The 18,072-nt window shown below is 40.3% G+C and overlaps 1 protein-coding gene across 1 annotated transcript in view; it reads left to right on the top strand.

Annotated features, from left to right (window-relative positions):
• Positions 1-15,429, top strand: part of SLC25A12 (solute carrier family 25 member 12) — an 89,035-nt gene extending 73,606 nt beyond the window's left edge. The window contains exons 14-18 of the mRNA XM_007117888.4: positions 7,975-8,115; positions 9,945-10,083; positions 12,654-12,812; positions 12,926-13,016; positions 14,327-15,429. Of these exons, the coding sequence (XP_007117950.2) occupies positions 7,975-8,115; positions 9,945-10,083; positions 12,654-12,812; positions 12,926-13,016; positions 14,327-14,525 (729 nt within the window). The 3' untranslated portion in view covers positions 14,526-15,429. The remainder of the gene's footprint in view (positions 1-7,974; positions 8,116-9,944; positions 10,084-12,653; positions 12,813-12,925; positions 13,017-14,326) is intronic.
• The last annotated feature ends 2,643 nt before the right edge of the window (positions 15,430-18,072 follow it).

The raw sequence follows: 18,072 nt of genomic DNA, 5'->3' as shown, positions 1-18,072 counted from the left end.
TATAAACAGAGTGTGCGTTTTCAAATTTTAAATCTTCATTGGGAACAGTAACCAAACTTATTTTATATCTATATTAAAATCTTTTCAAAAAAGACTTAGTAGTTCAGAATTTATGATTTAGATGTGATACTTTTTGTTGTTGTTGTTGTATCTATAACTCGAACTTTAGATTTAATAATTTCTCCACCCTTCTATAGGTGGGGATGGGATAAGAGTGTATGCATGTGGATACAGTTACTCAGTAAATATCTGTTATGGATGCTTATGAGTAATGTATATGTAACAGTAGGTTTCAAATAATTTTTCTCATTGTTCTCATAGGTAAGCCATTCTTATCAGGCCATATGTTTTCATTTTTCTATTAGAAAGTCTCCCTTTATATATGTATAAATGTATACATATATGTTACACATACATATATTACATGTCCATATCAGACATAAATATAATTGAGTGTTTAGGGCTTCCCTAGTGGTGCATTGGTTAAGAATCCACCTGCCAATGCAGGGGACACGGGTTCGAGTCCTGGTCCGGGAAGATCCCACATGCTGTGGAGCAGCTAAGCCCGTGCGCCACAACTACTGAGCCTGTGCTCTAGAGCCCACGAACTGCATCTACTGAAGCCCACGTGCTCTAGAGCCCGTGCTCCGCAACAAGAGAAGCCACCGCAATGAGAAGCCCGCGCACTGTAACGAAGAGTAGCCCCTGCTTGCCGCAACTAGAGAAAGCCCGCAGGTAGCAACGAAGACCCAACACAGCCAAAAATAATAAATGAAAATAAATAAATTGATTAAAAAAATATATGTATATATAATTGTTTGATTATGGTATCTGTTGTGTGCGGGAATAATATCAATACTTTGTTGTCAACTTGGAATTTTTCCAATTACTTTAACATGCACTATTACCACCTCCTATAAAATGGTAGATGAGAAACAGAAGCTCAGACAGGCTAACTCTCACCCCAAATCACACAGCTAATATATGCTGCAGTTTTCATGTACACCCAAATACTTTGATTTTAAAGAAAAGACCAACTCCTTTTGTTCTATAATGCTGTCTTAGGGAATCAAATCAAGGCCTTCTCCATATGTCAAAATAACTCTAGATGAGCCCATTCAACTCTGTAGTGGCTTTTCTTTCTTTTTAAAAAATATTACATAGATATATATCATAGAAATTTAGCATATATCTGAATATATATATACATATATATGTTATTTAGGTATAATTAATGTATTAAAAAAACTTAGCTGTCAGCTTAATGAGTTTTAACAATTGTATACACCCATGAAATCACCACTCAAGAGTGAGATAAAGAACATTTCACCCCAGAAAATTAATTCATGCCTCTTTCCAGTCAATCATTCCTCCCCTCCCCCAGGCAGCCACTGTTCTGATTTATGTCAACAGTTTTGTTCCTTCTTGGATTTCATATCAACAACTCGCACGAAATGTGTTTTTTTATGGTCGGCCTCTTTTGCTTAACAGAGTGTTTTCAAGTCGTCCTTGGGCTTCCCTGGTGGCGCAGTGGTTGAGAGTCCACCTGCCGATGCAGGGGACACGGGTTCGTGCCCCGGTCCGGGAAGATCCCACATGCCGCGGAGCGGCTGGGCCCGTGAGCCATGGCCGCTGACCCTGCGCGTCCCGAGCCTGTGCTCCGCAACCGGAGAGGCCACAACAGTGAGAGGCCCGCGTACCGCAAAAAAAAAAAAAAAAAAAGAGTCATCCTTGTTATTGTGTGGGTATCAGTATTGAGTTTTTTGTTTGTTTGTTTTTAATTTTACTGAGCATTATTCCATGGTATGAATTAACTACAATTTGCTTGTCCATTCTTCTATTGATGGACATTTGGGTTGTTTCCAGTTTTTATCTATTGTAAATCAGGTTGTTATAAACATTCTTGTACAAATATTTTTGTCAACATATGTTTTCATTTTTCTTGGGTGACTAAGAGTAGACTAGGGTAGATGTATGTTCAATTTCAAAGAAACTGCCTGTTGGTTCTTTGAAGTGGGTGGACCATTTTACAGTCTCATCAGCAGTGTACAAATATTCCAGTTACTCCACATCCTCAACAGTGTTTGATATTTTTAGTCTTTTTGTTTTAGTCATCTGCTTGGTGTGAAGTGATATCTTGCTGTGGTTTTAATTTGCATTTCCTTGATGCCTAAAGATATTGAGCATTCTTTCATGTGTTTATTGGCTTTTTACATCTTTTTCAGTGAAGTATCTGTTCCAGTCTTCTGCCTATTTTTATTAGGTTATTCATATTTTGTTATTGATTTGTAGGAGTTCTTTATAAATTATGGATACAGTCCTTTGTCAGGTGTATGTGTTATGAATATTTTTCCCAGGCTGTGGCTTGCCTATTAATTATCTTAATAGTCTCTGTGTTGGTTTTATAAAAGAAAAAGAGGATGTAGAGTTTCTTAGACACATTCATAAACCTAAGTGGGAAAAAATTTAATGTCTTTCTGAGTCAACAAAGCATAAAGTTTAAAAGTCTAAAGGGACTGACCTACATGTATTTTCTAATCATCTCTCTGGTTTTTATGTTGTTAAACTTAGCCAGAGCACTTACCTGACTGATCACATTACCTCTTTCAGGGAGTAGATACTTCTGAATGGATAAGTCATAAAACTCAAAATGTATTTATTGCTCAACAAAGGACTGATATAACCCCATTATGCTGCAGGTGTTTTCATAGTCCTGTATGAACATACTTCCTGGAGAACAAATCCCTTCCCTTGGTATCTTGCTTTCAATCTGCCTAGCGCTCTCACCTTAGGTTAGTGCACAAGAACTCTGTGAGGTTGTTGGAATCTCTGTTGTCATATTAGGAAACCAAGGAATGGAAAGGTTATGACCTATCTAAGGTTACAAAGTTAACGACTATATAGGTCAACAGCCTTCCAAACCTGGAATCTTTCTACTCTTCTTTTGCCTGTAGGTGCACATGGGCACACACACACACCCATACCCATGCCCGTATAGGTGCAGCAAGAGGTCCACTTGTTAGTTGGAGCATTTACTAATCCTGGGAGCCACAATTGGTAGCGAGCCAGCTCCCTAAGCCATGTCTTTCTTGGCAAGCTGAGCTTGCACATCTCTGTAAAGAGCTGTTTGGAAATAGTTTCTCCAACTCCCATCCCCAGGAACCAGTGTGGTCTCAACTTTATGCTTGCATACTTACGTGAACACACATACATATGCACACACATTAAACGTACATATATATTTATGTCATAGTTGCATATCATCATGCTTTAACCAGAAATTTTATTTATCTTGGTGTCTATTATTTCAGATCACTAGCTTTAATTGGTTAGATTTTTTTGATGTTCATATATGTGTATGTTGATAAGCCTTTTAAAAGTTTTGGATCCACAGATAGCTAGTGCTAACTAGTTTTAAAAAATTCATGTAAAGTGTATGAATTACCTAGTTTACCATGGGGAAGAATGTGTGAGAGAGGACCTAGTCTGTAAAAAGAGCCATTGTTTCTAAGGCCAGTTCTGTTTCTTATTTGTGGTGCTTGTGGGGGGGTTGTTTTTTGTTTTTGAATAGTTAATACATTCATATGATTCAGAATTTAAAAGATATAATAGCATATGCTTTGCAAATTCTTTCTCCTAGCTATTTATTTCTCCTTCCAGGGGAGCAACCAATGTTTTCATCTCTGAGCTATTCTGGTTTTGATAAACTTAGGTAAATTTTGATGTATTTGTAATCAATGGGTACCTAATACTTTATGTTCTGTTTATGTCACTTGGCATGATTTTATTACCTAATCTTATTGCCTGATTAAGAGCATATAATTATTTCTACTTAACTGTTTACTTATGGGCATTAAAAATTTTTTTTCTGTTTAATTTTATTGCTTTTTAAAATAGCAAACATTAGCATATTTGTAAAAATACAGGTACTTTTTTAATTGAAAAGTTACTATATTTTTATTTCACAATTTAACATTTCTGAAATTCTGTATATTCAGTGATTATATTTACTGTAAGTAGTGTTTTTTCCCTGTGGAAAGCTGTTATTAAATTCATGATATCACTTACAATCAGTAGCATCTTAATATAGAGGAGAAATGATATTTTCCTGGTGTTTGTTTCTCAGAGGGGAAAAAGTTAAGGATGTGATAACATCATAATCCTCATTCTTTGTCATTACATTTCTTACCAGAATGATTGAATTAATTGCAGATCTTACTCCCCCTGACCCCTGTTCCCAGTTTAATATGTATGAGAGTGGTTAACCTCAGCGTTTAAAAAAGGACAATCTGTATTTGCCTTGTATGTTTTCCTTCAAGTGTTATAAAATATCCGAAGTTTTAGGCTCCGGACGCGCAGGCTCAGTGGCCATGGCTCACGGGCCCAGCCGCTCCGCGGCATGTGGGATCTTCCCGGACCGGGGCACGAGCCCGCGTCCCCTGCATCGGCAGGCGGACTCTCAACCACTGCGCCACCAGGGAAGCCCGATAGCAATCTTTATTACTCAGTGTTTCTGTATTACTGAAGTCAGGTTCAGCTGCTCGCCTCTTGAAAGCCAGTACTTGAGAGGCAAGTGTTGGTTGGAAAAGGAAATGTTACTTTAGGAGGCCGGCAGTCTGGGCAGAAGGCGGACTCATGTCCAAAAACCAACTTCAAAGATTCTGCTCAATGATGAAAGTTTTTAAAGGGTGAATCATTTGGGGAGGGGGTCAGAGTCTTCCTTATCTTCCACTGTGTACCTTTCTTCTGATCGGTTGGTGGTGAGATAACCAGGCGGTGTTCCAGGAATCCTGTGCTCAACCTGAAGTTACTGTCCTCCACCTGGGTAGAGGCCTTAGTTCCTGGAGAAGAACTCAAAGGTATTTTGTTACGTATACTCCTTGAGGAGGCACGAGGACCCTGCCCCATGGCTGCACTATTGTTTCTTGATTGCTCCTGCTTTGTTTCTGTGTTCCCTCCCTTCCCTGAAAAGCAACTGTTTGAATCTGCCCTTTGGAACTAAGGGAAGGTCAAGGAGGCTGAATGAAGCCTATTTCCTACAAACTAGAAACAGGGGACCCAGAAAGGATTTTTACCTAGGAGTGCCCCACGGGGTCTTGTTCCATTTCATCTGGAATAGTATTTGTCTACATATTCCTAGGTCTATCATGAAGTTCTTAAAAATGATTATTAATTTTTAAAGCATATACAGACTATGAAATTGGTAGAAATTTTCTCCTTCAATCATAGTAGAGTACATACATAGGTGTGAAACAAACTCACGGTGTGTGCCTTGATCATAGTGTCATTGTTTCATTGTTTACACACTCATTTGTCATATTTTTGTGGTTGTTTCCAATGCGTTGCTGGGACTTAGTATATATGCTGGGTAACAGATCTTCAAAGCATGCAATGGTTAATGTGTTTGTGTTTCCTTCTTTTGGTTGTACTGTTTTAATTGAAAGCCTATTACATGTACCCATAGAAAGAAATTTGAAGAGTTGTTAAAGAAATACAAACCTCAGTAAACTGGCAGTTATTTCCAAAAGGGTCTGTGAGAGAGGGAGGAGGAGGAGGGAGCTGTGGCGGTGGAGAGTGCTAGTTGGAGTATTCCTGCTCTGCAGGATGTTATAATTTACTAATGGTTAAAAACATGAAAGAACTTTGTAATTATTTAAACGTAACGTCCATGTTTAATGAGTAGTGCCCAGGGGTTGACATCATCTGGTGGTGGCAAATTTGGGGGATTATAATAAAAATTGGTTCTTTTTTAAATTTAATCTGCTTTAGTTTAGAACATAAAGCGCATTTTCCCAAAGATAGCCTTTGCAACAATTATTTAAATGAGATTTCAGGGAAGTAGTAAACTTTTTCGATTGGTTTGGTCTTTAATGCTACCTATGGGGAGCAATTACTTGGATTATCATTTTGACATAATTTTTCACCCAGCAGTCCTTTTGAAAGTATTGTTTCCTTCGATTGAAACATTGAAATACTTCCTCCTGCCAGCAGTGCCCTAGATTAAAAGAGAGAGAAACACAGGCAAACCAACATGTAAAATTGGGTCAGTTGTCATTCAGGGGCCAGTGTGCCAGTGGTCTGGATTGTGTCGAGTTGGGAGTCGTAGGAAGTCCACAGAGAGACAGCAAATTGCTGCACCCTCTGTGCTTGGTGGACAAAAAGAGGATTAGGGCCCTGAGGAATCCAAGATAGTAAGCGTCTCACAAGGAGGAAAGGAATCTTGTGTCAGTGTTGGCAGTTGTGGATGTTGATAGGAATAAGGGATCAGGATTGGAACAGGAGTATTTAGTTGGTTTATAGCCCCTGGCCAGTTAGGAGAATGGGCTGGGACTTGTTGCTCCCCCTTGGAAAAGGGGGTCTGGGAGGGCTGTGGGTTTTAGAAAGAATGAACGGGAATGTGGGTGAAGGTAGAGTACTGAAGTGGCATTGAATGTTGCTCGTATTTTTTTTTTATAACTTTTTGTTTTAATTTTTATAAATTTTATTTATTTTTGGCTGCGTTGGGTTTTCATTGCCGCACATGGGCTTTCTCTAGTTGCGGAGAGCATGGGCTGCTCTTCGTTGTGGTGCGCAGGCTTCTCATTGCGGTGGCTTCTCTTGTTGCAGAGCACAGGCTCTAGGCATGCAGGCTCAGTAGTTGTGGCTCGCGGGCTCTAGAGCGCAGGCTCAATAGTTGTGGCGCACAGGCTCAGTTGCTCTGCGGCATGTAGGATCCTTCTGGACCAGGGCTTGAACCCATGTCCCCTGCATTGGCAGGCAGATTCTTAACCACTGCACCACCAGGGAAGCCCCTGCTTGTGAGTTCTATGGGTGTTGTTTGTAGTCCACCCATACCTGTGGAATTAGAATCACCAGTGAGGTACCCGTTTCCTGTTTCACATGTGACATGCTATTACAGTAAAGTTATGATTATATAATGTAATATGATTATACGAATGTGGTTCTGATTATGTAATGTAAACAGCTACACTTGAGATGAAGATGTGCAAATGAGATGTTTTTCACTTCATGAATGGAGATGTATATATATTTATGTTTTTAAATTTTTATTTATTTTTATATATCCATATGTACACACATACACATAAACGCTTTTTTTCTTTCTTACAGAAACCAAAAAAGGAGTTGGTAGCAGTTTTGTTAAACATTTCCCCCCCACTAGTTAACAGATTTCAGGTGCAAATACACTTTCATTAGCCAAATTCAAATACCTCTGTCAGTCACCCACCGCTAGAGAGTGTGGAAGGTGGCTTTGATTTGCCCTCTCGTTCTCATGGTAACTAGATGTTCAATTTCCCAGCTCTGTCTTTGAACAGTGTTTCTGGTTTGGTCTTGAAATGATACTGCAATTGTCCTTCCAAATTATCTTCTTTCGTGTGCGTGTAGTTGTAGATCTGTCTCGGAGTTTTGTTCAGGATAGTACATTTTAGAATTTGAACCAGAGGAGACTTTCCCCTTTGACTTAAGCCACCTCTGTGGGGCAGAAACACCTCTGTGTTAATTGCTGCGCAGTCCAGTGAAGCAGAAGCAGGTGGTTGAGCTAAGGAGAACGCTTGCTAAGAAGAGGAAAGAAACTTGTAGATCCGAATTTTAGCTCCAGCTTGGTAAAAGATACCAGTCAATCTTCTACCATCTCTTTCCCTTTCATTGGATCTTGTGCTGCCACATCTGGCTTCAGTTTTGTTTTCCAAATGAGTTTATTAGTTTTGCCATTTTGCATATGGCTGGGTTAACCTTTGAAAGACTGCTCTGGGAAACACTCTTGACATTTCAAATAGAAACAAAGCTTGAGACAGAGTTCCGGGCCATCCCTGTGAGCCCCTCCAGCATAGACCAAAGCATCAGACTCTCATTCGCCCGCGAAGAGGGACGCGTAAAGCGGTACAATGTGGAGGCATCTCCGGATTTTTCTTGCCTGTACTTCCGGTGAGGCTGATTTGGAAATCTGCTCTATCTCTCCTTTCTTGCCTGCAGGCTGGCGGCTCTCAGGTCATCTTCACTAACCCTCTGGAGATAGTCAAGATTCGCCTGCAGGTAGCTGGAGAGATCACCACAGGACCCAGGGTCAGTGCCCTGAATGTGCTCCGGGACCTGGGACTCTTTGGTCTGTATAAGGTGGGTAGATTCCCTTGGGTTATCTCAGTAGAGAGGTTGTAATGTACTCAATAGAAACGTGAAAGAATGTGGAACCAGACTTCTCCCCCACCAAATGGAAAAGGAATCTTGTCCAGCGGGGTAGTCCCTGGAGTAGAAAATCAAACAAAAAGAAAAAACCAGGACACTTCTATTAGAGGCAGTGAGATACACAAACACGCTCTCCTGTTGTCATCTTCAGGCCTTTATGAAGCTGCCAGCAGGGAGGCCAGCCCTGCAGACCTGCTGGCTGCAGGCTCACAGCCTTTTATTTGACGGTGGGTTTGGGAAGTTTCTTTGGTGTTCTTTTTGGGCTGGTTTAGGACTTCAAAATAGTCTTACGTTTATTTTGAGTCTGAGTTAGCTCTATTGTTATCTTCCCAGTAGGAGCTTCTCTTTGTCGTAATAATTTGACCTCAGTGAAACAGTAGTAGAGTTTGGTAGGATTCAGGTAGTTAAGAAGTTAAGTGGTGGGATTTGTCAATAATGAATTCCATTTAAAGACACAAAATCAAACCAAACCAGGGTGTACTGTACTTTAGCAAAATGCCAGTCAACAGATTCCTTCCCCACAGGTGTACTTACTCCCATCATTACAGATCAGATGTAATGGAGCAGGAGCTATTATTTTTCTTAAACAAGGAAGAATATTTCTTTCTATTCTTTTGCCTGTTATAAAGGGGGTATACGTAAATTTAGCTTTTATAGACAACTGTGTTTCCACAGCATCTGATTTATTTATAGATCCATCACAGTAGAAATGTGTAAATTGGCTTCTGTAGCTACAAATTGGAAATTAGAAATTCTCTGCATTAGAATCACACAGCTAGAAGGCTCTTAGGAGACCAGTAAACCAATGATGCCTATCCTGGGAGAGTTTTGTACATATTCCCTCCCCTCCACCCCCAACTTCCATCCTTTTTGGAATTCCCTTTGAGAGCTGATTTTATTAAAGTTGTTTCTCTCTGTATCATCTTTCAGAGAGTCCCAGGAATTTTTTTTTTAATGTTTGAGTTTGTCTTTTAAAAACAGAGCCATGGGGGAAACAAGTACCAAAGACCGAGTTTTTGCCCGGCTAGCTAAAGCCTGGGGAGTAGAATAGTGGGGTTGAGGAAGGTGTTCATTGCAACCTCAGTCACTGAGACAAGCTGTACCTGGCTGGATTTCTACTCCCAGGGAAATTTCCTGCTAAAATATTTTGTCTGGGTTTCCCCCGTCCTCTGCTATTTAGGACACGGGGAATGAAGAGGGAAGATTGGTGGTTTCTTTTTCCCCTTCCCTAAAATAGTCACTTTCCTTTTCCACTGCTCCTGTCCATAGCTTCTTACCTGGTACTTCAGGGACTCAAAGCTGAGTGGGTTGAATTGGTAATTTGTTAGTTTTGGGGGCTGCCTTTGCTGGTTGCTTTGAAATCAAGCTATTAATATTGGGTTTCTAAGTCTATTCCCACCCACACGCCCTCCCCCTGGCACTCACCAAAGCCAAACAGAACAAGCAGCCTAGAGATTTGAGCACTGAATTTTTATTAACCTTAAAATCTGAATCTATACTGGAAATGCCAGAAAATTCTTAGTTGTCAGAATACCATCATTACCCAGTTAACTAAGTCTAGGACTCCTGGGTCCACCAGTGTTTCTCAAACTTTGAGCCATGTCTCTGTTTCCCTGTGCCCGGCTGGTTCTCCTGTTTCCCTTCCACATCAGTCCCAATGCTGTTTGAGGGACATCTCAGGCTTGTCACCCTGGATCCCTCGTGGGCATTCACACCTTGTTTACACAACCGTTTTGCACTGTTTCCTCACTGTGTGACAGGGTGCCAAAGCGTGCTTCCTCCGAGACATTCCCTTCTCTGCAATCTATTTTCCTGTTTATGCTCACTGCAAACTACTTCTGGCTGATGAAAACGGACACGTGGGAGGTATATATCTCCTTGCAGCTGGAGCCATGGCAGGTAACTACAATTTTTTTTTTAAACCAAAAGAGTCCCCGCCTCCCCCTACATTCTCTTTAAGAAGTACAGAATCTGTGTGTGCTTTCCCCCTTTATTTCTGGAAAGGTTATTGTTTGTATCTGACTTAGTTTAAATATGATCGCTTTTTCTCCTTTGCGAGGTGTGCTGTAATTCTGATGAGAGTTAATTACATTTGCATAATGTGGATAAACAGCTTAATGCAGCTTAGCAACTCAGAGCCAAATTAGCTCTGCCCATCTCAATTGGGCTTTCATCAGTAACATGTTTCTTAGCCTCCTCTGCCCCTGAAACCTTGGGTGCAGCCAAGCTAAGCATTAAAGTGGAAACATTCTTCATCAAATCAGTTGCTTTGTTGTACCTCATCCTGACGCACGGGTCTAAGCATGCTCTCACTTTCTAATTCTGTATATTGGAATCAACACGATTTGGCTCAAAATTGAGTTTGCTTCAGGAAGCTGTTCCTGTTGCTTCTGCCATCGTCCTCATCAGACCAAAGTGAGCCGTACTTGCCCAGCACACCACCTCGCACTCCATTGGCATCTCTTCTCTGTCTCTTAACACTTTTTGTCTTTTATTAATGGTTGTTTGCATAAGTTTTACCCTCTGTACTGGACTGGAAGCTCCTTGAGGGCAGGGGTTTCATTCTCTTCATCCTTGCCTTCCCTACGTGGCCAACATAGTAATAATAGGAGCTCAGTAAATGTTAACAGAACGAATGAAAATCTTCATCTGGTCTAAGATACCAGATTAAGCACAGAAGAGATTCCATCTGAAAGAGGAGCCCAACAAGTGCGGGAAGGTACTAAGACGCTTCCTCCTGATCTCATGCTCCAGCCTTCCTCTTGAGCTGTGAGGGAGCTGACTCGGGGTAGAAGAGGAGGCCCGGGCATCCTTTATTGCACCAGCCCTCAGATGTGACAGAAGAAGGAAAGGGCGCATGCTTGCTCCCCATTACAGCTGGTCAGGGAGAGAAACGGGCAAGGTGAATGAACACAAACCCAGGGCTGTCCCCAGGTGCTTAGGGTGGCTCTTACCACTTGGCTCCTGGCACTGCTGGGTGGCTCACTGGGTACCTTCTCCTCTGGTTTGCTGGCTAAGTGCAGCAGGATAGCCCGAGCACTCCCTGGAGTGCAGCGTGTGGCAGGAACCCTTGCTTCCAGGGGTGTCGGGTGGGCATGTTACTCTTCTCATCCACGATGATAGGGAATGACCTGTGATGATCAAGAAACTCTCCCAGGGAGCCTTGAGCCCTTATTTGGGGCAGTCACTTGCAGTTATAATTAGAAAGCCAGTAAAGCTGCCTGCTCAGTCTTGGCACCGAGTGTTCATCCAGTTCCTTTTTGGGTGTCCGCCAAAGCCTCCCCATTTTAAGTGAGGGCCAGCGAATCTTCCCCTCAGTCTTTTCTCTCTGCTGTCCAGGCAGCAGCAAAGAACAGTCTAATCATGGACAGGTGTTTTGCCAGTGGTTGATGGAACCAGGTAAACATTTTCATGGAACTGTCAGCACCAGCTTCTTGCCCACAGACATTCGATGTCAGTTTTCAGAATGAGAGATAAATTGTTCTCATTTTTACCTGTAAAGCTTTGCTGGCAGGCACTGAGAACATTCAGAATTCAGAACATTCCAAAGGCGTCAGTTTACTTAGTTCTGTCTGAACAATGTAGAGGGCTCTGGGGGGGGATGTTTGCATGGTCTCTAACAGAACCCCCGCCCCCCAGAGTCGCGGGCTCCATCTGCCTAGTGACCATTTGGTGATATTCAGGCCAAATTGAATTTCTTCCCCCTGAGGAAGATTATCTTGCTCCTTTGTTCCCTGTTTTGTTTTATAAGTGAAAGGTGTGGTTGTGAAATCCATCTCGTGTGTCCTGCTGTTGATGAATCTTAACATGGCCCCGGGGAGTTGGGGCACAGGGGATGGATGACAAGGCCTTTTGATGATCAGTTCCCTTAACGTTCCTTAACTGCTTGCCTGGCCTCCTCTGCTTCCGTTGTAATGACTTCTGTCATGTAAGCATGTCTGAAAGGGGCACAGTCAACTCTCAAGTTAGCCCCTCAAACGGGTGAGTGGATACATGAGTGTTGATATTCACCTTGCACAGTAAGGTGACAGGAATCAGCAAAAAACACTACAGCTTGGTATCAGATATATTTAGCAGCTCATTAAATTGGCATTATCCTCATTTTTTCTATTATACATGAAAATACTGTATCTTATTTAAGAAAAGAAAGGAGGTAAAATAATTGAAACCTAAAGGAGAACACTTGGGGATTGTCCTAGTAATATTGCTGCATTTCTTCCTCACACAGTTCTTCAGGATCATGCAATATAGAGTGATTTTCCTAATTCAGAAAGAAAAAAAAAAAAAAGAGCTTTGCCCTGACCCCATTGAAGCAGCTAATAGGCTTATAGATCCTTTTTCCATTAGCGCCCAGGTATCTATTTAAGAAGCTTCGAGTTAAAGCTGCTAATTGTATTGTTAGTTTTAGCAGTATGTCTATCCTTTGTTAAGGTACTTTGGATGAATTAAATGTGCCTTTCTCCTGAAAGGTGTGCCTGCCGCTTCTCTGGTGACCCCTGCTGATGTCATCAAGACAAGACTGCAGGTGGCCGCCCGCGCTGGCCAAACGACCTATAGTGGTGTCATCGACTGTTTCAGGAAGATACTCCGGGAAGAAGGGCCCTCTGCATTTTGGAAAGGAACCGCAGGTAGGGGCTGGGGCCATGTGGAAAGGCTGGCATTGGGGTCCTGTTGCCATTACTCACTGCTTGTCTTTGCCATAGTCATCCTGCTGTTAACTGCCCCAGTCTTTCTCTTTCAGCTCGAGTGTTTCGATCCTCTCCCCAGTTTGGTGTTACTTTGGTCACCTATGAACTTCTCCAGCGGTGGTTTTACATTGATTTTGGAGGCCTGTAAGTGCAGCTTTTCAACTCCCTTATAAAGAAAGCACCAAAACCCAAAACAGGTCTTTGTTCAGCCTACTAAGGCAGTTTTGGAACAGAAACTGACAGGACAGAGGATCCTGCAGGACCAACACATTTAAAACAGACAGTGGACTTGAGAAGCTTCAGTGTCGGAGGAGTAAGACGTTGGCAGGGTGACGTCGTACAAGGATTAAGCAGCTACTGGGGGAAAGTTTAGGGAGGCAGCAAATTAAAATGTAATGTGAATAATTGTCTTCTAAGTGTGAGCAGATACTGAGCTTCATGGATTTAGCTCCTTATTTGGATTTTATTATATATGGCCTTTTCTCCAGAAGTAATATAAATTTGTATTAGTTACACTTTTGTAAACTTTCTAAGACTCAGTCAAGCCCTTTCACACCCCCAAGATTTCATTATTCACCATAATTTATTATTAGATAGGTATAGACATTCTTAGAACTGATTTACTGCAAAGGAAAAAACCCAAAAAGTTCAAAGAGAGGTTATGCCCATGGACAAAATCACTGGTGACATTTAGGCCAGAAATTGGGCCTTTTGAAGCTTAGTACTTGAAGCTTGTGCTGTGGACAAGAGGAATCACTTGAATTTGCTGGCGAAGGTTGTACCCAAAGGAAGCAATTACCAGCTTTTCAGCAGAAGATCAAATTCTGTATCTGAGTCTTTTCCTCATAAACCTGTGAACCCCTTTCCTGCTCAGAAGCCAAGCAGGGAATTAGCTGTTGAACCAAGAAGTAGAGGGACTTAACACAAAGAAAGTAAGAACAGCAATCTCACAATTCCAGGCTTTTCTATACTTTTACATCCTGGAAAAGTAAGCATTATATCTATTTCTCTTTAAGTAATTTTAGTAATAACCTTCGTGAGTCTATTACCTAAAAAGTTAGCTTTTAAGATTATGTCAAAATAAAAGAAAGATGTAAATTTTCTATGATTAATTTATGCTTAGTGTAAAAGAATTGGGAAAACAGAAAAACAGAAAAGAGAAAATCATCCGTATTCCTACTTCCCAGAGTGGTAATATTTGAGTGTATTTTTTTCTGGTCTCTTTTCTGTGGATCTATATATGTATATGAAATTGAGGCCATTTCTCTTAATCAAATATGTGACTGTGTTGCTTTCAAAGTAGCTATAAATAATGACTAACGCAGCATAAATGACAAGGAACTCGTTGGACAGATACTCTTCTTTGAGGCACGTGGGTCAGATTGAAAGTGTTCAGTAGTTTTCCATCTTTATCAGTTTCGAGCCCACTAACCATTGGCTTTCCCTATCAACAGCAAACCCTCTGGCTCAGAACCAACACCTAAGTCGCGCATCGCAGACCTTCCTCCTGCCAATCCCGACCACATCGGCGGATACAGACTCGCCACAGCCACTTTTGCTGGCATCGAAAACAAGTTTGGCCTTTATCTCCCCAAATTTAAACCTCCTAGTATTACTGTGGTTCAGCCAAAGGTGGCGGCGGCAGCTCAATGATGAGACAACCATCGAGTGCGGCAAAATAGCGCCCTAGAGAGAGGCCTAGGAGAGCAGCCCCATAACGCATCCAGTCAGCTGCATGGTACTGACTGAGCTGAGGGGTCAAACTATTCTTTCTATATGACATATACATATATTTGTTTATAAACTAATCATTTGCCCAGGAAAAAAAAAATACAACGCAGTTTGAATCTTTAGTTTTATGTGTTGAAATGTTTTCTAAGCCTTGGCATGAATTACTGTCCTAGACTGCTTTGCACAGCTTGCACTTATAGTGACTGTACATATTGTACATCTTTGTACAGAGACATCTTGGCACCTCATCCCGACAAATCACATTTATAGAATGTAATGCAGTTCTGAGTGGCTTGAAATGTACAGAATGTTTTGAAAGTGCTTTATTAAGAATCACACGAAAATAAATGTATTAAAATTAAATTCATTCTCTTATTGGTGACTTATGGAAATAAAGCATTCAGTATTGGATGTATTTAATTCCTAGCTTGTTTTCCATTCTGGAATAAAAAGGTATTTGCTGATAAGAGGCATAATGAGACCAAGTGCTGAGACCATTGAAGAAGAGACCCTTCGGAACAGATGCATGCCAGGGGATGCCGGAGGACCAGGTTAATGACTTGTGTGGGTGCTGATATGTTGCCATTTATATTTCACGTGTGTATAGATTCTCCTCTGTTCATCAATCAAAAGGCATTTCCTAGACAGCTCCTCTCCTGTCAGTGTGCATATGGAAACAGGGATGTCTCCAGCATTACTGGCTTAGTTTTGCCTTCCTCTGACACAGCAAGGCAAGGGCCTAGCTTTCAAAAGAGTAAAGAATACTTTGGCAGTTTTCATTCATATGGATATGATTCCAGTCAAAAATAAAATGCACACCAAAATGTATGCATGGAGTTGGATTTTTCTTCATAAAGGTACCGGTAGTACTTTTTATTTTGATTCACTACTGATTCCCAATAACTGATGATCAGGTTTCCCTATTTCCCACTCTTATAGGAAATCATTTGATTTGGAAAGGGCTGTGGTGGAGTGAGAGGAGTGCAGAAGAAAGAGAAAAGCTCTATCTCATAATTTGGTGGGGTCTAGGCTCTTCATTATGAATCCAAATACAAACTTATTCCAAAAGTCACTCACCAAGGGTGAGATTACTAATTTAGATCTAAACATGCATCTTGACAGCCACATCAACACTTTGCTCTGGTTGTGATTTGATGTATAGCATCAGAATTTATTTACTTTAGCAAAGTGCTTTGGGAAAACATTATTGCTATTGCCAGTGAGCCGGCATATGAGAATGTATGCAAATATTTTCAAGGGGTGAGCCTGGAGATGGACCAAGTCACTTAATATCCTACACATGGTTCATCAATTGATGGCTGACAGCCCTGTAACACACTATAGGCTCTCTCGAGGCTCTCCAGGAACAAAAGAATTCGCTTCAAAAGCAAGTTATTTCCAAATGTATTCAGCTCTTCTCATTGGAATGGAATAAACAGCAATACAGTTGTTATGCTATTACCACCAGTTAAAAGTAAGCAAGTAGTCCATGGATATGTTCTTACCAAAGATTCAGGGAAAAAAAAAAAATATATATATATATATATATATAGAGACAGAGAGAGAGAGAGAGAGAGAAAAAAAAGATGTGAAAGTACCCTCTTTACCCTGCTTCTCCCTTTACCCTCCCTGCCCCAGAGGTAATCACTGCTAACAGGTTAGAGTATAAATTTGTAGTCTGTTTTTCATACATATATATGTATATAAATATATGTACATATTTAGATTTTTAAAACAGGATTATGCTATGTATGTGTTGTTCTGTGACTTGCTTTTGTTCACTTGAAGTCTTTAAGATCTTTCCAGGTCAGTTCACAAAGATTAATTTTTAAAGCTGCGTAGTATTCCAGTGTATGGGTTATGATACTTTTCACAAAAACTCCCTTATTGACATTTATACATTTTTTTCACTATTGCAAGCAATGCTGTAGTGAACAGTAAACATCTTTGTATGCGTATTTTGAGTACATGTGCTAGTATTTCATTAGGATGGATATTTCAAATTGGAATTGGTACTTCACAAGATCATGGGTTTTACATTTTTATATATATTGTCACATTGTTCTTCAAAAAGGCTTTACTAATTTATTTTCCTTCTGACAGCATATGGAGAATGCCTATTTCTTTGCAACCGCAGCAAAAATGGATATTGTCAGTCTTTTACATTTTAGGCAAATCGTGATAGGTGTTTTAGTTTTCATTTTACTAATTACTAGTGAGGTCAAATGTCTTTCCATATTTACTCTCTGTGTATCTTATTACTATAGTGTGATATACAGAAAATACATGAAACATCTATGTGTATATGTATACACAGACACACACATAGATATTTTTTAAACAGACGGTCATAAACTGAATACCCATGTAACTACCCAGGTCAAGAAAGAGGACGTTTCTAATACCTTAGAAGGTCCTCCACAGGATCCTCCCATCATAACCCCTGCTGTTGTCTTTAACACCATCCCTGCTCTTCATTTCTTTGCTTTTCTTTATAGTTTTACCACCCACATATACATTCCTAAACACACTATTTGGTTCCTGTTTTTGAGATTTATGTGAATCAAATTATACTGTATACTTTTGCTTCCTTTTCTAAACATTATAAGATTCATCCCTATAATTTGCTATATAAGCTATGATTTGCTTATTCCATTGTATGAATATATTACAATTTATTTTGCCATTTTACTCTGGACATCTGGGTTGTTTCCAGTTTGGGTATATTACAGACAGTGCTGCTCTGGATATTTTGTATGTGTGTTTTGGAGTATGCATTTTTAAAAGGATATATACCTAAGAGCAGAACCACAGAGGCACAAGGTTTATAAGAGTCAACTTAGCTAGATCATGCCAAACTATTTCCCAGAGATGCTCATACTGATTTACATTCCTTCAAGAGTGTATTGGCTCTTTAAGTTTTACCAATCTGTAGAGTGTATAATGTTATCTTGTGATTTTAATTAGCATTTTCCTTATATCAAATGAGGCTGACACCTTTTATATGTTCATATATATTGCGACATTGTTCTTCAAAAAGACTTCACTAATTTACTTTCCACCTCATAGCATGTGAGAACGCCTATAAGTTTATTGGCTATTTGGATTTCATCTTTGGTGAGTGAAATGTGTGTTCAGGTTTTGTCCATTTTTGTTAATAATTGGCAGGGGGTTCTTTATATGTTCTGGATACTATTCCTTTATGAGTGGTGTTACAAAATCTTTTCCCAGTTTGTGGCTTGTCTTTTCACAATGTTTTGATTAACATTTTAATTCTAATATGTTCAAATACATCAGTTTTCCCTTATGGGTAGCATGGTTTCTGTTTCACTTAAAAATTTTTTCTCTCTCCAGGTTATGAATATGGCTGATATTTTCTTCTTAAATGCTTTATTAGTTTTGCCTCTGTCACAGAAGTTTCATCCTACTTGGAACTGTCTTTGGCATGTGGTATGAGGTAATTTATTAT

This window comes from Physeter macrocephalus, chromosome 2 (genome assembly GCF_002837175.3).
Source record: "Physeter macrocephalus isolate SW-GA chromosome 2, ASM283717v5, whole genome shotgun sequence".
NCBI classification, from domain to species: Eukaryota; Metazoa; Chordata; class Mammalia; order Artiodactyla; family Physeteridae; genus Physeter; species Physeter macrocephalus.
The sequence above is the reverse complement of the archived record's forward strand: the minus strand, read 5'-3'. Positions and strand labels throughout refer to the sequence as shown.